Here is a 20,843-nt window from a genome sequence, read left to right as displayed (position 1 = left end):
TGAACTTTGCTCCAAGGGATGGTACCTTGTGCTTCTACTGAAAAACCCCACTACTGTTGGGGGGAGGGGAGAGGTATTTATAGTCACCCACCATTTAATCCCTTGATGGACTTTCCAAGAGATATTCATCCCTCAAAGCTGGGTTCTTAGTTCTTTTTTTTTTTATTTTATTTTATTTTTATTATAATAACTTTTTATTGACAGAACCCATGCCAGGATGATTTTTTACAACATTATCCCTTGCACTTCTGTTCCGATTTTTCCCCTCTCTCCCTCCACCCCCTCCCCTAGATGGCAAGCAGTCCTATATATGTTAACTATGTGGCAGTATATCTTAGATACAATATATGTGTGCAGAACCGAACAGTTCTCTTGTTGCACAGGGAGAATTGGATTCAGAAGGTAAAAATAACCTGGGAAGAAAAACAAAAATGCAAACAGTTTACATTCATTTCGCTGGGTTCTTATTTCAAACAATCCTACTACTCAACTCGCAGCAAGATTGGCTACTCAGATTTTAAGCTCTAGGTCTCTCCCATTTGCTCTGGTCTGTGAGTGAGTGGAGAAAAAAGAAGTGGGTCAGATTTTGTCTCTGTCTAACCCTATCCCTTTCACATGTAAATGAACACACCCTTTCAAACTTCAAAGTCAAAATTTGAAAGAGGCAAGGTCTTAGGTCACTTTGTCTTTGTTACCTGCCCCTTTCATTATTTAATTCCATTCAGTTTGAATTGAGGTTTCCCTCATCAAGTCTCTTTTTCAGCTTCATAGATATGAGATTGGTTTCCCCTCCCTAGTTAATCCTAGAAATGCTTTCAACCAACTCACAAGCCCTTCTCCAGATTGACTTTTCCCAGTATCTTCTTTCCAACATTGTCTCAGCTTTGTACTATTCCCTTCTGTTAACATAGATTAAGGGAAAAAAAATAGATTATATGTGAACATCAGAGCCATAATGAGCAAATTTTGTTCCTAATAATAATATGAGGAGAGGACCAGTTGGCCTGTATATCATTATATTTATCTGTTGTTTGCAGAGTGGGGTGGAAGGGACCCTACCCCAGGACAGTGGGAAGTATCTTCACTGCTAATGGGAAAGGAAATATTCCCTAAATAAGACCACCATGAGTTAGATGAATAGGGAAGGAACCAAACTATGGGGAAGTGTTGCAGGTACTCTCTAACTTTTACATTTGGGGGGCAGACCCCTGTGACCCCATCCTATTTACATCTCTGGAATAAGTGCAAAAGTACCTATGAATTCCTGCATCCTCATATTCATCACTGAGATACTGATGACCTCTCTGGTTATCACATTTTGTCAGTTCCGGAAAAGAAGGCTTCACAGTAAGACAGACAGGTGTCCATAGGTTAGATATGTCGCCATGGGCTCTTAAACTATTTGAAACAGCTCCATTTACCCTAGCACAAATGTGTTCAATCGACCCACACCCTAGTTTAATCAATACCAAGAATCAGGGGACAAAGCGGACATTTCCTGCATTCAAAGCTCTTTCCCATCCATCATAGACACCCTTGGCAACTCAGCTGTCGTTTTTAAAACAGGCTGACATTCACCTAACTGTCCTTGATCTTGACTTTCCCAAAGCTCCTCAGATCTCCTCACCAGGCTCTTGTTGAAAAGACAGGAAACTGGGGACTGAGTTATTACTGTGGAATCTTGGTCTCCAGAGATGGGTTCACTCACCGAAGAGAGCCAGCTTTATATGACTGTGGCTGGCTCTTTTCCAGGGAGGTGATGATGGGTGACCATAAAGTGATAACAAAACAAAATTTCTTGTTCTTGATACTCTCACCTTGCTTGACAAACTGCAGCTCTTTTCCCTCTTTAAAGCATTAACCCTCCACTCCCTTCCAAAAGGTTGTATGCTTGCCTAGAATAGGATAAATGTCTTGACTTGAACAGGGTCTGCCATGTTGTTTTCTCAGGGCATTGTGTATTGCTAGTTTTGTTTAAGAAAAACAGTACAATGCAGTGAGAAAAGAACAGGGCTTGGAGTCAAGGAATCCTGGATTCAAATCCTACCCTTGCAATGTATTACCTAGATGATAACGGGAAAATCTGAACCTCAGTTTTTTCATTGATAATTTGGGGATAATGATATCCGAGGCATCTAATTTGATGTTGTAATATGCATTTGTAGTACTTTGCAAATGTTAAAGCATTTATAGATAGCATTATCATCTTTATCATATCCAATAATTGTCTTTAAAAGGAAAATATCCCTAATGTTGAAGAATTGTTCATGTCCAAATAAAAAGTTTTAGTAAAAAAAGAAAAGTATCCACCAGAAACAAAGCTGGAATTATCACCATTGTATGTCTATGCCATCTCCATAAACAAAAATTGGGTTTCTTATATTCCTGCGCAATTCGTGCATTGTCTATGCACAGACACACATGGGGATATTATATTTTTGCCATATACGTCATATTAAAAAATTTGAATTCTTCTCTTAATAAGAAATCTCTGATGTGGTGAATTTTGTTTAAATAAATTTTATTGATGCCTTCTGTTTACAACACAGTTATATATATATATATATATATATATATATATATATATACACTCTCCCACCTTTACCCACCAAAAAAATTAGTGAGCCTTTTTAATAAGAAAGAAAATTAAGCAAACAACCCATGCAGTAACCTTTTCTCACAACATAGGCTCCTACCTCTCTTTTGAAAGGAGAGAATCACATTTCATTGTTTGTTCTTGAGGACCAAGGCTGATCATTATAATTGCTAGATGGTAAGCGCTTAATAAATGTTTGTTGACTTAATGACTTATTTTCATTTCTATTAGTGTAGACACTGTGGTTTTGATTCTTTCTGTTCTATATCAGTTCATTCAAGCCTGCCCGTGTATCTCTGAATTCTCATATTTGTTGTTTCTGATTATATTCATGTATTGTAGTTTTTTTTAGCTATTCCCAATCAATGGATGCTCACTTTGTTTCCTAGTTTTTGCTTCAAGAAAAAATGATATAAAGATTTTGGTAAATGTGGGGACTTCTCTGACTTTGGAGATAGACATGTTGTGATACATTTTAGCTCAAAAGGAAGGGGTGTGTGTATTTTAAACTAATGAGTTTCTAAATAGGGCATTTAAAATCAAGGCAAAGCTGTCACCTGATACTGGCACACATTCTATGATGCAAGGAAGCTAAAACAGATTTTCTTACCATTTTGTCTCTTCCCCCACCTCATCCTGCAACAAATCATCCATCCACTTGCTCACCTACTTATTCAAACTTTGTTACAGTTTGTTGAGTTCTAAAATGATCAACTCAAATATTTAACGAGTCTCTGAGGAAAAATATTTATGCTCTTTATTCCTTTTTGATTCTTTTTTTTACCATTCAATATTCTGAAACTCCAAAGAGCAGATCTTCTTGTCACAATGAATGAGTTCTGTGGAGGGCTAAAGCCTTTGGGGAGGGGTTTGAAGGGGGAGGAGGAGACGGTTTTTCCTGGAGAAAGCTACTCTGATTGATTTTCCTCCCTCACCATCTCTGAGAAGTCTGTCAAAAGTGACAGTTGGGTAACTGAAGGTCATAAATCATCCACCAGCTGCTAAGACAAAGAGAGCCAGATTCTCTCAAGCTAGGGACAGGTGAGAGCAAATGGGATCGGCAATAATGAGAGAATTAATGTGCACTCTTTTTTCTTCCTAATTGTCTGTTTGGTGTTACTAACAGCAGCAGGGGAACAATTGGGAGGAAATCCAGGAGGCATTTTTCTCTTTCTGGGGAAGAAAAAGAGGGTGATCTTGTTATAAGTGATGCTATGGAAGAACTGAAAAGGAAGAGAGCTGGGTGGGACTGGGGGGGAGGATAGCTCAGCTGGCTAGAATACCAGCTTATCAATTGGAGGTTTCCAATATAATTCCTACCCAAGCCAGTCAGTTTTGCATAAAAAGAAGGCCCTCGCTGCAGTCGTGGCCTATCTGCTCCTTGCTATAAAGAGTCTATTTTGCAAAATCTCACAAAATAAACTCTTATTCAAGTCAGTTCTAGGCTAAGAAGAGGATCATGAGAAAGAAGGGACAAACTGATTGTCCCTATGGAAAAATCTGTTCAACTCATGCGCTCTGCTAATGGGAAGCAAAGATGATAGGGAAGACGTTGTTTTACATCTATGCTCCATCATCCAAAGAGCTAGTTTTGTGTTGTATTGTATTCGTCCACCACACCTGCTCTAGTGTGGCCCTCATGAGATGGTCAGCAAGCATTTATTAAGTGTTTACCCTGTGCCAGGGGGTACAAAGAAGGGCAAAATCATGACCCCTGCCCTCAAGGAGCTTACATTCAAACTGGGGAGACTACATGCAAAAAATTGGATATTCAAGATACTTTCAAAATAGACGGAAGACAATCTCAGAGGAAAGTTCTAAAAGTGGATTAGAAATGGAACTAGAGAAGACTTCTTGCAGAAGGTCAGATTGATCACTGATTTTTAGCTATAATCAGAAAATTGTAGAGATTATCTCATCCAAACTCTTTCATTTGACCAGAAAATGGAAATCAGCAAGCACCAGGTTCCAGTGCTTTTTTAATCTACGTATCCTACTGGCTTCTGCCTTGTTAGTCCAATCAGAACAGGTATAATCTCTAGTCTATGTGATGGCCCTTTAACTATCTAACAAAACTACAATATCTTCTCTGCACCTTTTCTTCCTTAGTCCATACACCCCAATTTCCTGACTACAATACCCTTCAGGAATCCAGAGGCAATAAACTTAGGCTACTAGTGAATGTGAAAATTAGTTTCTCTGCCATAAATAATAAGAGAAAGCATTCAGAAGTAGCAGAAAGTTGCAGCAGAAGTGTCTGGGCTATTTGATCAATGAATAAAATAACATATGAGGCACCTTTGATAATGGGTAAGGATGTTGCTTATGTGGAATGTAGGAAACTTCTGGGACAAGGTAGGATATAGCAGCTTGGGGATGATCAGCATCAAGCAGTGAAGGGTATATGAATTTACTTTGCATAAATATTGTACATGTTATATTATGTATCATGTATGAATGTATTTATAAAAACATATATGGCATGTGTGATATACAAAGGCTGTGAATTTTTTTTATCTGGAGGAGAAATGTTGCAAGTATTGAAGCATTTTCCCTTTTCCCTATCTTTTCTTTTATTCTCTTAAGTTTTAAAAATTCCTTTTGCTTTTATATTTATTTCTATAAAGAGAATTATAGTTTTAGAGTTATTGTAGTTATTTCTTGTTCAATGATCTCTCACTTTCTTTGCCTACTATTTCTTGTTTGAATAATTTAGGAAAACAAAGTGTGCTCATGGACTCCAAGGTATGCTTGATGATGGTTTAGTGTTGGTAATTGTGAGGCACCATAGAACAGATCAGGAGTCAATAATATATTCTACTAAGATGACAGGCCAGGTTTAGTGGTAAGTGTTGGATGCAAAGCACTTTGTAGACCTTGAGGTACTTTAGAAGTGGAAATTATGATTGACATCATAGGAGTGTCAGTGTGGTACAATGGATCTTGAGCTGGTCTCAGAGTCAGGAAGCCATGGGTTCAAATCCTGTCTCTGACACATCTTGGCTTAGTAACCTTGGGTAGGTCACTTCTTACTGCCATAAGTAGCTCTTAATGCATCTGAGTCCTGAAGAAGGTACCAACTAGAGAGAGTTTCCTCATCCCAGAATTCCCTGAACAATAGAAATCAGACTTCATTCCTTTCCTTTTATCATTATCCTTTATGGTACCTAGCAGAGAACTTTGAACAAAATAGCTACAATAAAATTTATTGCAAAATGAATGAATGAATAAATGCTCAGCCTGGCAAGAAAAACCAAGGGGAGTTCTCCATTCTAATTCATTTAGTTTATCCCAGACTCATTTAATCTCTTTGGCTGCTGTGCTACTTCCTTTAATTTTCTAGGGCTTAATTTCCCTATAACTTATAATGTCTGCAAATCTAAACCTGACCATTTCCCACAAATAATGAAAATCAAGGAGAGAATGGAACTCTAGCTGTGAATGGATTTGGAAGGGGTCATTCTTAATTCCCATTGAAAAGAAAAAATTGACTTAGCATGATGTGTCAATCACAGGGTTGTCTCCAATAACTCCCCAGAAGGAGAGAGTTGATTACACATGTCAGCCAAACTCGCTGTGTTGCCAGGAGGTAGACAGGGCATGTCTGTCCTATGCATTTTTATTAATGGACAGCCATTCAGTGTTTTCTCTCATCCCCAGGCAGGCTGTAGTGGCCCTATCATAGCACAGATTAATAGGGAAGCTACATTTCCTTGGATCCACACTCCTTTCTTCCTGAGCTTTGATCTTGAATTTCTGCCTAAAGCCTGAGGAATGGATTGGGCAAATCAGTGCAGCTCAGTTGAGGCTCTCAAGGCGAGGGGAGAGAAATAAATCAGTTAGACCACCCAGAAAGTGATTCCGAATTGAATATTAAAAAAAGATGAATTTGGCCCTTTCTCCACTCTAGAATTGACAAGTATGAAGAAAACACAGATTTGGAAGCCCTGGCATCCTTTTTAATTTTAATCAGCCCCACTTACCACCCCCAAGCAGAACCACAGAGATGACTCTTGTCATTCTGCCAGGCTTTCAAAAAGACTTCTGGAAATGCTGCTAATTTCAGGATACCCCAAACTCTACAGAAGCTACTTCCAAACAATGATCTCTTTCTCTGTCTCTGTCTCTCTCTCTTTTTGTCCTTCTCTGTCTCTCTCTCTCTTTTTGTCCTTCTCTGTCTCTGTCTCTCTCTCTCTTTTTGTCCTTCTCTGTCTCTCTCTCTTTTTGTCCTTCTCTGTCTCTCTCTCTCTTTTTCTCTCTCTCTCTCTCTCTCTCTCTCTCTCTCTCTCTTTCTCTCTCTCTCTCTCTCTCTCTCTCTCTCTCTCTCTCTCTCTTTCTCTCTCTCTCTCTCTCACACACACACACACACACACACACACACACACACACACAACCACTAGCTCAGTTACTTGTGGCAGTAGGGAGGAATACTTAGAAATAATTCCAGGATTCTTGGTAGTTGACAAACTATTAACCCCACTTTATATAACATACAGAAAAAAGTAATTTCCCCCTTATCTTTAGGCTTCATGCAATCACAATTTCTTTTTAGAGGAAGTGAAGCAATTAAATTATAAATAACCCGGTCTTTTCTCCTTTGGTTCAGCTCTGTGCTATTTTAAAAGTTATTCATGCTTTATGCTTTTGATTCTAGTCTTTTCCCTGTTTTACCTTCCCCGCATCCCATACACTTCTCTTGTCACCACTGAACCTTCCCTGGCAGCAAAGAAAAATAATTAAATTAAGCTAAGCAACAAGACAATTATCTAACATCATACGCAACATTCCATAGTTGCAATCCCACACCTCTCTAGGAAGAACAGGGGAAAATATATTTCATCATCTGTTCTTCTAGAACAAGAAAGGTCATTCCATTTAATCTGAGTTGGCTGCAGTTGAATGCTGTTTTCACTTAGATTATTATTGTTAATGGATATGTAATTCTGATCATTTTGCTCTTCTGTTCCTCTAAATTCCTGCTATCCATCTTTTCTTCCAGAGCAAAAACATTCTATTTCATTGACATGCCACAATTTGTTCAGCCAGGCTCCAAATGATGGATACCCAGAATTAGAATTTCAGAATCAGAAAAGACTTCAGTGGCCTTCTGGTTTAATTCATGCTGTAAAAAATCTGTCCTACATCATAGATCACAAGTTCATCCATTGCTTAAAAATCCCCAGTGAGGGACGGCACCCTGACTCCCAAGGCAGCCTATCCACTTGGGGATAAACTCCTGAAAAAAAAAAAAAAAGCTTAAGTTTGCTTCTTTATATCTTTTATCCACTGTTTTTACTTTTGCTTTCTGGGGCCAAATAGAATTTATGTCATGTGATATGCCTTCAAATACTTCCAGATAACTTTGATGCCTTACCTACATCTTCTCTTCTTAAGTCTAGTTGTAACTACTTCCTTCAATCAATTCTCATGTGGTATCAATCCCAAGTCTTTTGCCATCCTGATTTCTCAGTTCTGTATGCTTCCAGTCTCTTAATGCCCTTTGGAAAATATGGTACTAAGACTTGAACACAGTATTCCAGACATGCTTGACCTTTTGGTGCATCCCAAGATTGAATCAGCTTTTCCCACTGCTCTGTCACACTATTGATTCCTTAAGCTTACAGTCCAGTGAAGCCTTTATCTCTCTTTCTCTTTTTTTTTTCATATCAACTGCTATCTAGCTATTTCTCAACCTTCTTTCATTTGTGTGTTTGTCCCCATGTTTGAGGCAGCTAGGTGGCTCAGTAGAGAGAGAACTAAGCTTGAGTTCAAATCCAATTTTAAACATTTACTAGCTGGTATCATTGGTCAAATTATCTAACCCTATTTGCTGGAGAAGAAAATAGCAAATCATTTCAGTATCTTTGCCAAGAAAACCCCATAGTTCACAGGATCATGAGGAGTTGGACATGACAGAACAATATTTCACATTATGTAATTCAATTAAATTTTCTACACTGTGGAGATCTCTTTTTGTGTTTGTTATACTTCTTTTTGCATTTTTTCTAATTTTTTTCTACTTCTCTGTGTTATCTTTTTCTCTGCCTCACTATGTCCTTAAAGACCAAATCCATGTGAAGACCTCTATTTTATAATAATACTTATGTTATTCTTATTTCTCTCTATATATTTTAGAGTCCCTAATTTTCCAGCCAATTCCTATCTTATTCCTTTCCATGTATTCTGTGATACCAACATATTGGATCTTGTCCTTACAAAACCATGTTTTGTTTAGAGATGTGAAGGAACAGAATCTGCAACTTCTTTTAGGAAGTTGAAAATTTACCATCTTTCTTTGGAGGAGGAAATAGAGGTTTAACTTTTGCAGGAAAAGGGGTATGTTTTGTTCCAATTCAGAAGTATGCATAGCCCTCTAGAGGGAGTGAGTTCCCCATCACTAAAGGTGATTGAGAGCCACTTTTTGAGGAGATTGTGGAAGAGATTTCTGTTCAGGTGCAAGGTAGATTTGATAAACCATGAGATGTGTTCCAACTCTCAATTTCTGTTACTCTTTGAGGACTGTGAAATTTCGTCGTATCACAAAGAATACTTGTCAAAAATGTCTTGGGAAGGACTAGAGTTTTTAAGGAGTAAAACTGAGCTCTCATGGTGCTCCTCCTCCCTGGGTCCCTTCTCCCTTCCAAAGAGCCCACCCTCTAGACATCCCAATCCCTCAAATTGTGGGAAAAGGAGGCTTATGGCTTTGGGGATGTGTCTCATGCCTTTGGAGGCAAAGATGGTTGCCATATGGGAAGCATATTGCCCACGGAGGAAATATGCCTTCATTGGATGTCAGAGCTCTAGGACAAAATATTTCATCTAAATTTGTCAGAGCTCCAAGAACTACTTCAGCTTTTACCATTTTGGAGCCCAAAATGAACCTGAGAAGTGTCCTTTATTTTCTTCTTTTTTAGTTTAATTTTTTTATTCTGAATTTAGCAATTAAACTAGGTAGAGTCGTCCATGAACAGAGTGTCAGATCTTGGATAACAATAGACTCCATCTCCCAGTATTTGGATGGACATTGCAGATTGACAATGAATTAATCTGGAATTGAAGAGAAAGTGAAGTGGAAGCTAGATTTTCTTTAGGAAATTACAAAATTCTTTTTAATTTTCTTTAGCAAACTGAAAATAGTAGTTTTCTTTTTTGATTAACTCATTTCAGTTATATAAAAAACCTTTGAAATTTGTTTTTGATGAGTTTTCTCATCTGAATAATTATGGTGAGCAATCAACATCTCTTTCATGCTTAAGAATGGTGGGTTTTTTTACTCAGTTCTATAGGAATTTAAGAAAACTTCCAATAATACAGACTTACAGTTTTAAAATAGATTTCTTGTATTAAGTTTCCTCTGAGCTGCAACATGTTGCTCTACTTTTGTTGTTTTTCAGTCATATATGACTCTTCATTTCCACATTTGGGATTTTCCTGGCAAAGATACAGCAGTGGTTTGCCATTTCCTTCTCCAGCTTATTTTATAGATGAAGAAACTGAGGCAAATAAGGTTAAGTGATTTGCCTGGAGACAGCTAGTAAATGGTTGAGGTAGATTTGAATTCAGGTCTTCTTAATTGTCCATTCCCTTAAATATGCCTTTATTCACTCTTGGGTCCAAATCCTTTTGCTTGGGAGACTAGGAGCTCTGATCCCTAAACTTTTTGAATCATTAATAATCAATAAACATTTATTAAACACCTACTATATGTCAGGCATTGTGCTAAATATTCGAATCATAAAAGTTGTATTGAAAAGGTTAGAATAGTACATTTCAAAAAAAGGAAAATGAACGATTCTTGAACTCTAAGAACCCAAAGTATTTATTTCCATTGCAATCACCTTTTCTTTTCTTTAGAAAGAGCCAGGGATTATTTGCACAAGACTGGAAGGTTTATTGTGATTGGTGGAATTGTTTCTCCTGTCCACGACTCCTATGGAAAACAGGTAGGTTCTATCTCCTTTGACCTGTTTTTCTTGCTCTGCCTCTGACAGAAAAAGCTGGCACAATAATTAAGGTTTTGTGAAGAGTAAAAACATGGGAACTCCCATCCCAGTCCTCATCTCTGAGCTGCAGTAGAACCTGATTGAAAGGGTAATGGGGCCAGCAGCTGGGAGAAAGCAGATGCCAGCCCCTTTTAGGGATGAGACATCAGCTTCAGAGTGCCAAGCTGAGTCAATCCTAATTAGGAGAGGACCCAGTGCACATGGTGAGCAGAAGTTGGGGTGGCTTCCAAACCTGAGGCAAATGCAACAATTTTGGGGGAGAGCCAGCAATACAAGAGTTAGCTTCCTTTCTGCAGACAAAAAAGCTCTGGGATTTGGACCCATGCTTTTCTGAAACCCAGTTTAGGAGACATATCTCTGTTTCTCCCCGCTGTGTGTCCCAGAAATACTCCACAGTTTGTTTGGTTTTTTTGGTTTGTTTTTTTAAGGAGTAAAACTGAGATTCCTTTGAGCTTTCATGGTGCTCCTCCTCCCTGGGTCCCTTCTCCCTTCCAATTCCATTGTCACCATCTGATTTGCCTGATGCAGAGCCAGACAATGGCCCAGATTGAACTGGGAGACAAAGAGGTGTTTGTTTGTTGGTCGGACATCATCCATGTGTTGGATATAGAGTACATTTGCTGAATAAATATTGACTAATGGGTGGGATTTTGTCCAGGGAATAGGTAATCTTCTGGATTTCTTTTTCTTTTTTCTTATTCCACTCCTATTCTAGCCCCAATGAGGGTATACAAATGAATAGATTTTGCTGATGATAGAAGTTCAACAAAATCCTTAGTCCAGGAAGAATGTCCTCTTGGTTTATATGATTTGGAATCAAATGTAATAATCCATGAGTTTGAGAGAAGGGAGAGTAGGAGAGCTCTGGAGGAATAGTCCCAAGGGTAGGGCATGTCCCCCATCCCCAGGATGCTCTCCTTCTTCATCCTGAATACATGGCTTTCTTCAGGACTCAGCCCAGATGCCTCTGCATCTCTGCAGGATGCTCTTTCCAAGTCTCTCTTAAATGCTAATGCCTTCCCCTCTCAGATACTGTCCACTGTGAGTATCTTGTTGGTACCAATTTAAGTACATGTTTCTTCTCGATTAGAATGTAAGCCCCTTGAGAGGACGGACTTTTTTTTTTTAACTTTTCCTTAGTATCCTAGTACTCAGATCCGGCCCATATGAAACATTTGGTTGATTTATTAACAGGCAATTTTCTAATGATTATTTTGTTCCTTTCCCAGGGCCTGGTGTCTAGCCGACATCGTCTGATCATGTGCCAACTGGCTGTCCAGTCTTCTGATTGGATCAGGTAGGATGGACCTGATTGCTGTCCTTCAATAGAGATGAATGTGGCAGGTAGCAAAGGGAATGGGAATGAGAGTGAGAGAGAGATAGACAGAGAGACACAGAGAAAGAAAGGAAGGAAGGAAGGAAGGAAGGAAGGAAGGAAGGAAGGAAGGAAGGAAGGAAGGAAGGAAGGAAAGAAAGAGGGAGAGAAAGAAAGAGAGAGAGAAAAAGAGAGAGAGAGACAGAGAAGAAGAGAGAGGGGGAAAGGGAGAGGAAGAGGAAGAAGGAGAAGAAGAGAGAGGGAAAGGGAAAGGGAGAGGGAAAGAGACCCTGAATTCTTCCATCTAGGCTATTCAGGAACTTCAAAGAAGAAGAATCAAATCCATTCATTCCATCCATTGGATATCTCCTCGCTACCCATATAGCCTGCCATTTTCCCATAGTCTAGATCCATGAAAAATATTTAAGATTGCAAATTGTGACCCCAAGATCCTAAGCTAACTTCTCTGTAGAAGAATCAAGATCACCATAGGTTTCAATCAAAGCTATCAGGTGATTTTCAGTGAGGCTTTTCTGGGCCAAGGTTGACTCCCATTCAGGGTTGGGGGTCACAGTGGTAGTATTTTTCTGAAGAATCGGTTATGGACCACAAGGATTCAGACCTGGCTTTTCTGGTCTGAAGGTACAAGGTTTGAAGAGGATAGCCATTAACCTCCCCACCTTCTCCTTCATTAGACAATCAAAACGCATATACCTCTGGTTAAGAGGAGAGACACTATTATCTATTAAGCTCACAGTATATAATTACAGAAAATTTCCACTAATTATACTAATTGTACACAAAAAAGTTTCCAGAGTTATAATTTGTATGAGAAGAGAGCCTTCTTATAATGGTATACTAATTATTTTGCAGTTCCTCTCCCAATGAAAGCAAAAATAAGTTGTACCTATAAGTTTCTGGGAAAGGAAAGGTGATAGGAAATTAAACTCAGTGGGAAGAAAATAGGAAGAAGAGTGAGTCCATTGAGATTTATACTGGGGAAGAGGAAAGATTAAAAAATAGTGATCATATATGTGTGTGTACCTATATTTGTGTGTGTATATATCAATACATGCATGCTTAGACACATACATGTATGTATGTATTGCTCATTCTTTTTCTCTTCCTCTCTCTGCCTCTTTCTGACTCTGTCTCTGTCTCTGTCTTTGTCTCTCTCAGTCTCTCTCTTTATTTACTCTCTTTCTGTCTTTCCTATCTCTGAATCTAAATTGATATTTCATCAATTCTCTGTGGGAGCTTGTCTTTTTTATTGTATTTCTTGGGGCTTAGATGTATGATTTCATCAGTGTAGAGAATCCGAACCCTGGATGGGGAATGGCTTCCACTGAAACAGACTGGTAATTCCCATAACTTAGAGTCTTCAGTATTACCTGGGATCATAGAGAGGTTAACTGATCTTCCTGGAGTCACACAGCTATTCTTTTTCTAGAGTAAAATTTCTAGAGTAAAAAAAAAAAAATTCTAGAGTTAAAAAAAAAAATTTCTAGAGTAAAAAAAAAGAAATTACCCCCTGACTTTTCTTTCCTGTGCTGAACTTCCATAAGAACCTTTATCTTTTTCAGCTAAAAAGCTTTAGACTTTTTGTTTATCCTCCTAAGATCCAGATAAGACAGATAGGATGCAGTCTTAGATGTCTGTCATATAAAACAGCCATGAGGGAGCCACGGAGAGAAATCAAGCCATCCCAACCCCTAGCTCTCTGCCTAGGAGCCCCAGCCAAGGTGGGTGGGGGCGGGAAAGGGGAGGTGATGGTTTGTAGTTTGGGGGAGAAATAACAAAACAAAACTAGGCTCAGGCTTATGAAATAGTTGTCTGATCCTGATAGATCTGAATGCACTGAGATCAATAGGGCTGGGCAGAGCCATAGAGACAGATGTCCAGCGCTCAGATGCCAAGGAAATGAGATCCAGGCTCCGGCTCCAGCAGGGAGGCTGTCTGGAGATGGCTCAGTGGGGGAGTCTGCTCTGCTGTGGTTCTGGTGTCTGCACATGTGCACGTCTCTGCATACGGTTCGGACAGGCAGGGATGTACATCTGTGTGTGTGTGTGTGTGTGTGTGTGTGTGTGTGTGCCCCCTTGGGTACGTGTGAAGTGGGGCCTGTGGTACGTGCATCCTCTCTAAGCGTTTTTAATTAGCAAGATCACATCTCTGGAAACCTCAGGTGGGGAGGGTAAAATCCTCAGCCACTAAGAAAACGTTTGAGAAACATCCCAATTTAGCAGCTCATTAGGTTTGCAATTAAGTCAGAGTGCTGTGTCAGGCCAGAGCACCCAGATGATCCCTGCTCACTTCACAACCTGGTAAGTGAGGCGAGGGGAAATGCTTGGAAGCCCTGCAGAACTCCTGAAGTCTCAGCTGGGAGGAGACAGCTCTGGGCCCCCAGACTCACCAGGGTTAGTGGGGAGGGGGCCCAGGAGCTGAATGCTAAAGGCTCCCACCTAGAGAAAGAAATCGGAGTCCTTAGAAAGGCACAGAAAGACAAATGGCAGGTGCTTTTCTTGGGGGACAACATCTTTTGGTAAGAAATTCAATGAGCCAGCCCACGAAAAGAAAAAACAGATAAATTCCAAAACAAGAGCAAGAAAACAAAAATTATTTTTTTTAATTTACCGAAAAAATTAAGTGAAATGAAACAAATCCATCCTAGCTAATCTCTTGGTTTTATATGAATGATGAAATTCCCAGGAATTTCATCCTAGTATATTTTTTCTTTCTTATAAATTTTCTTGTTTAGTTGTATAATTTCTCTCTGTCCTCTCTCCTCCAACTTCCTTTTCTTCTTCCTCCTCCTCCTCCTCTTCTTCCTCTCTGTCTCTGATTCTCTCTCACTGTCTATTTCTCTCTCTTTCTCTGTCTCTGTCTTTGTCTCTCTCTGTCTCTATCTCTCTCTGTTTCTGTCTGCCTCTCTCTCTCATTGTCTGTTTCTTTCTGTCTCTGTCCCTTTGTTTCTGTCTGCCTCTGTCTCTCTTTCATTGTCTGTTTCTCTCTGTCTCTTTATCTTTTTCTCTGTCTCTGTCTCTCTCTCCCTATTTCCCTCCCCTCTCTATCTGCTGTCTATCTAGTTGTCATCTCATCCTTCCTCCCTTCCCCTCCCCTAGGTTCTAAGTCAGTTGCTAATATAGAAATCATTATGAAAATCCTGGTTTTAAGGTCCAGGAATAGGCCACAGGAAAAAGGTAGGGATGTTTTGGGGTAGAAATGAAAGGAAGTTTCCTTCTGGTTCCTTGCAGGGTGGACCCCTGGGAGTGTTATCAGGACACGTGGCAGACAACCTGCAGCGTGCTAGAACACCATCGGGACCTCATGAAGGTGAGCAGCTACGGCAGCAGTCAGGCTCCCAGGCTCACTGTGGCCCGCAGCAGGGGCTAATAAATAACATACAGTTTCAGCAGGTAAGATGAGACTACAGGCTGAAAGAACCCACAATCTGGAGCAAAAAGAGTCCTCGGAGGCCATTTATTCTTATCCTTACTTTTCTTCTGAGGAAATCAAGACCCAGGGACTTTAAATGACCTGCCTAAAGTGAAAGGGCTAGTAAGCATCTTTTTTTTTTCCCATTTTTTTGAGATTGTATCTCCCCATCTTACCATGGCTGGAAGTACAGTACATTCCCAATACTGCTCCATTTGTCCAACCTGGAAGGATTGGCCCTTCCACAGGCACAGAGGCAGCCCTCCTTGGGTAGAGGTGGAAATACTCACCATATTAGTGCTGAACTCATTGCTTGAGCCCTACTGTGGCTAAGAATTCTTTTGGATGGATCCAGGGAATGGGCTGAAGGATATCACTGGCAAGAAGTGATTTAATTTTAGCACAGAGCATGAAAACATAAATCCTATGGATTGGGATCTGGAGAAAGCTAAGGAGCAGGAGAAGAAAGGAGGCTGGGACTGGGGGCTGAAGGTAGACCACCTTCTGGGCCCTGGTTTCTGTGGAGACTTTGAGTCAAACCCTTCTTTTCTGGCTACAATGCAGCTCTGGGCTGGGATCAGTTAAGGTACCATACTTATAGGACCCTATGGAGGATGGGAGGGAGAAAAAGGAAAAGAAGATTAGGGAAAGTCAGAAGGGAAGAGTCCAGTGAGCACAAATGGTGACAAAACAGGATATTTTGGGGAATATGACTTGCCAGGGGTCGCAGGCAATCAAAATCCAGAACTGTGTTGCCTATACAGGAAATCAGTCTCTTTACCCTCAACATTATCTGTCCTTGTAATGGGAGTTATATTTCCTACAATAAGAGACATAGTTCATAGATTACAGAAAGCTGGAGAATGTTGGATGATTCAACAGTAATTTTTTTTAATGTAAACAGAGAACATGTTTCCCTTCCTGTACCTGACCCCATTACATATTCCCCAAGTACCTTCTTTCTCTTTTGAAAGGAATTGGCTGAGGTAAGCTCAGATAATGTTTCTGTCCTAGACCTCATGCCCATAGAGATGTGACTATATACCTTTAATCAGACGCTTCCCTCAACTTTCTGACTTGTTGCCACTTATGGTGTTTGAGGAACAGGAGGAAAAGACAACCTAGAAGGAACTGTGGGGAGAGCCTCTCCATGGAGCCTTCTGTGGCTCCCTATTGCTATTATGGTAAAATAAAAATACCTCAGCCTGACTACCTTTCTAGACTTCTTTCACCTTCCTTCCAGTCACACCCTATACATCTTGGCCAAAATAGATTATCCAATTATTCTTTGAACTTAAAATTCTATGATCTTCCCTTTGGGTTTATCTATAAGATGCCTCTATCCATGGAGGTTATTTCCAGGAATATTTTCTGGGAAACTTTCTAGTCAGAAGTCTTCAAGGCTCATTTCCTTGTGAAGTCTTCCCTGATCTCCTTAGTTAGACTAGAAAAACTTCTGAAAGGCAGTGTGTTATGATAGAAAAAACACAGTCTCTTGAGTAAATCCTGTCCCTGTCACTTATGATTATCTATATGACCTCAGGTAAGTTGCCTAGCATTGCTCATCTATAAAATGAGGGGCTAGGAAAAGGTGTCCTTTAACGTCCTTTCTTTTTCTTAAATCTATGATCTCTTCCAATTCTCAAATTCTATAATTCTGTGAAATCCTGGTATGTCTCCATTCCAAATAGATCATGGGAACATGGATTTAGACCTGAAAGACTATTGCCAGGTCAGTTAGTCTGACTCTCTCTTTTTATAAGAGTAAACTGAGGCACAAAAAATTATTTTGAAATAAAACTTTTAGACTTTTTTAAAAAAAAAATAGTTCACGAAACCAGGAGAGGTTAGAAGGCCCAGTGCATAGACCACCAGCCTTGGAATTAGAAGGTCCTGAGTCCAAATCCAGCTTCAGACACTTAATGACAACTAGCTGTGTAGGCAAGTCACTTAACCCCAATTGCCCCCTCCCCCACACAAGTTCATGGATCCCCAAGTTAAGAACACTTACTATAGATCATACATACATATGGCAGACCTTAAATAGTCATTCTGGTTCAACTAGATCAAAGGGAAGGATGTGGATTGATCAGGAAGGAAGGGAGGAGGCAAGGAGCCACGACAGCAGTGGGAGCTAGAACTACATGGCAGAAAGCTGGGAGACACCACTGGGCTCTGCAATGGTTGACATAGGGATGATGAAGTCCTGAATGGTGTTTTGGACCAAGAGAAATGAAAGAATTGATCCCTGAGGCAAGCAGTGGAAGGCTCCGGTAGAGATTAGTTTGGCTCCACAGTCCCACCCTTTGGGGAGGTGGTCCAGTCAGAAATCCAAGTTATGTCAAGCTCCTGAGACCCACCCTCTGTAGAAATCCCAGTCATGTCCCTGAGGTCCCATTTTCCCTATAAAACCATCCCATGGCTGCTGCCTCTCTATAGATCAGCCCACCACAGCACTCTGCCTTTTTTCTCTTCCTCCATGCCATATGGAATCTCCCTTATCTCCACTATGCTTCCCAACCCCACTTCTCCTCCTTACGGCTGACTAGCTCTTTGGGGATGCTACGTCCCTTTCAGGATTTATCCTGCCAGCTAAGGGCAAGCCCCAACCCAAGCTTGCCCAACCAAGGGCAAGCTATGAGTTAACTCATAGCTAACTGTGAGTTCTATTGAAGAACTTGTCTTTCATATGCTCTCCCACTCTGTTTCTCATATTTACCATTCCCAGTATTTATTGCATCCCTTCATTTTGTCTGTAACCCATTACTCTAAATAAATCTGTTTTGCCAAAGAGAATATTGCCATTGTGAATTCTCCACATGACTGAACCCCAACTTTTGGTACCAAATTCTACATTAAAGGTCACATCAGGGAGGAGGGAATAAGCATTTATATAGTACCTACTGTGAGCAAGGCACTCTGCTAAAGTATTTTACACACATTATCTCATTTGATCCTCACCATAATGCTGGAAGGTAAGTCCTATTATTATTCCCATCCAGTATCTCTACCAAGAAAATCCCCAATGGGCTCACAAAAAGTCAGACGTGACCAAAATGACAAAACCACAAAGCTATTCGAAGCCCCATTTGGAACATAAAGTCAATGGTCTTCCTTCCGGGGCAATTCTGCCGAAATCCCAGCTGCTTCCAGGTTCCTCGATATCATTTCTTCCCCCCACCCCATCCCCATTTCAGGTGCCTCAATCCAGACTGAATCAATTCCTGCTGGAGCCTTGAGGAAATGTCCAAAAGCCTCAGCTGCAGCAGTGACAGACAGGCAGGAAAATGTAAGTCACCCCTGCCCAGGGAGGAGAGTCTGGGGCCTCTCCTCGGAGCTCCCGGCCCTCTGCAGTAACAGCCACCAGCCAGAGCTCTTGGCTGGGCCATAGAGGCCCACCTGAGAAACAGAGTGCCGATGTTAGTGGTTCACACCTGCATTTGGAGAGGAGCCCGGGACAGCTGCGCTCACGCGCTTCACAACAGCAGGACTGGTGAGAAATTGAATATGTGTCGAGATCTTAAGCGAGAATGGGGGTGGAACTGGGTGCTGGGAACAGAGAGCTGGGAACCATTTCTTTTTCCCCTCCAGCATCTGGATTGATCTTCTCTGGGAAGAACAAGCCAAAAGGATCTTATTTTTCATAAGGAGTGAGCTAGAGAAAAAGTTAAACTTACCTAAATATTAGACTGATTATTAAAAAAAAAAAAAAAAAAACCCAAACACCTATTTCCAGGATCAGGTGATCTCAGCAAATAAATTCCCATAATTAAGGGTGAATATCAGGGATGGTAAAACGCTGCTACTCCTTCCTCTCACCTGGAAAATCACTGCCCTGTGGGGACATATGTGTGTATTTTGCCTATGTAGGTAGGTTATGTATGTTGTGATATTGTTCACAGAGACATAAATATATAATAATTCACTAGGGTCTCCTCCACCACCGTTCTCCAAGGGAGGCTTTGATTTATGTCACAAGCAGATCCTCTACTCTCGTCAAAGTATCAGACTAAAATTATATCTATCTGCCACCCCCCCAAATATTGTTAGTCTAAGGAAAATAATTTTTAGGTTCAAGCTGTGCCCTTGATTGCTATCCCTTAGCAGGGAAGGCACGGTCCAGGTTACATATCCGAGGCTTGTCTCACCTCACAAAGACTGCCTGCAGTGAAGTAAATGAACCCACTTATCCTAGTTGATAGTACATAGAAATCAGAGAAAATATACAGATGAAAATATACCAGACAATACACTGAATAAATGAGCTCCCTCTCACTGAGAATGAGAAATTTCCACTTCAGTGAGAGAGTCCCAAGTCTCATTACAAGGGAAAATATTCAAAAAATATCAGGGCAGGAAACTGGGGATGGAGACATGTTTGGACCATGGTTCCTCTATATTGCCTTGTTCCCAGTCTTTTCTCCTTTCAGAGACCTTTTCCTGAAGGAAATCTGGAGCCAGAAAAAAGTCTCTTTCAAGTTCTCAAGTACATTCTTTGTGATATTGGGTTTTTGCTTTTCTGAACTTCAGTTTCCTCACTTTCTGTAAAATGTAGGCCCTTGAAGTCCCTTCTAATTGTAAATCTCTGCTTCCATGATCTGTTTGGAGTTGAATCATATCTCTGGCCCAAAAGGGACCCATGGTAGCTAACACCCAGAAGTCACTGAATAAATGCTTACTTTTCCATCTGTCTGGGAAGATTCAATAGCTAGGCTGCTTTCAGGGATGCGTGTAGAGGATATACTCCCTGAAGGTCACTCCCGGTCCCTGGGCTACTTAGAATCTTCTTGTGTTAGACTGGACATCTGGCCAAAAAGATCTGATCTTCCCCGATAGAAAAATTATACTGTACCAAGTCAGTAGCCTCATGGTCAAGGCTTCCAAGGAAGGAGAATAAAAAGAATAAAGTTGCCCCACAGTTTCCATCTTATTAATAGTTACTCTAATAATAATTTATTCTGGCTCACCAAAAAGGAAAATACTTGTTGTATTTCAAGAAAGGCAAGTCTCTACCTGTCTTACTACTTTTTCTTATGTCTCCTTTATTAGGTCATCATCCAGTTCTCATCTTACGCCCCAAATTGTGGGTAGTCCCCCAGAATCTGTCTTGCTTTTTCTTCTCTCCTTTCTTACACTCTATTCACTGGTGATCTCGTCTGTTCCTATGGGTCTTAAATTAGCTCACTTTTGAAGTGAAATTTCCCATATGGAGATGGCACCCAAATCTACTCAGCATTAATCTCTCCCCTGAATTCCAGTCCTACATTTTATTTCCTGTTAGAAATCTCTACTTCTCTCCCAATGACATCTCTACCCCCACCTTTTGTCACTTTTGTCAATTTACTGCCACTCTGCGATTTGTTTTGATTTGCATTTCTTTTTTTGATGACTTGGAAATATTCTTGTTTGTATATATGTATGTGTGTGTGTGTTGTTAATAGTTTGTAGTTCTTTTGAGATTTGTTTGCTCATATCCAATCCTCTCTTATCCATTGAA

General features: G+C 40.3%; 1 protein-coding gene across 2 annotated transcripts in view; it reads left to right on the top strand.

The window, feature by feature from the left end:
• The window catches only part of NMNAT2 (nicotinamide nucleotide adenylyltransferase 2), a 234,327-nt gene that overhangs the window by 178,198 nt on the left and 35,286 nt on the right, over positions 1 to 20,843 (top strand). Inside the window, exons 3-5 of one of the 2 annotated variants that reach the window (XM_003767494.4) lie at positions 10,451 to 10,539; positions 11,829 to 11,896; positions 15,166 to 15,244. In XM_003767494.4, coding sequence (XP_003767542.1) covers positions 10,451 to 10,539; positions 11,829 to 11,896; positions 15,166 to 15,244 — 236 coding nt within the window. Of the gene's footprint in view, positions 1 to 10,450; positions 10,540 to 11,317; positions 11,641 to 11,828; positions 11,897 to 15,165; positions 15,245 to 20,843 lie in introns of those variants that run through there. The other variant, XM_031937020.1, reaches the window with a different exon arrangement.

The sequence above is a fragment of the Sarcophilus harrisii genome, chromosome 4, assembly GCF_902635505.1.
Source record: "Sarcophilus harrisii chromosome 4, mSarHar1.11, whole genome shotgun sequence".
Lineage (NCBI taxonomy): Eukaryota > Metazoa > Chordata > Mammalia > Dasyuromorphia > Dasyuridae > Sarcophilus > Sarcophilus harrisii.
This window is presented reverse-complemented; position numbering and strand designations above follow the sequence as displayed.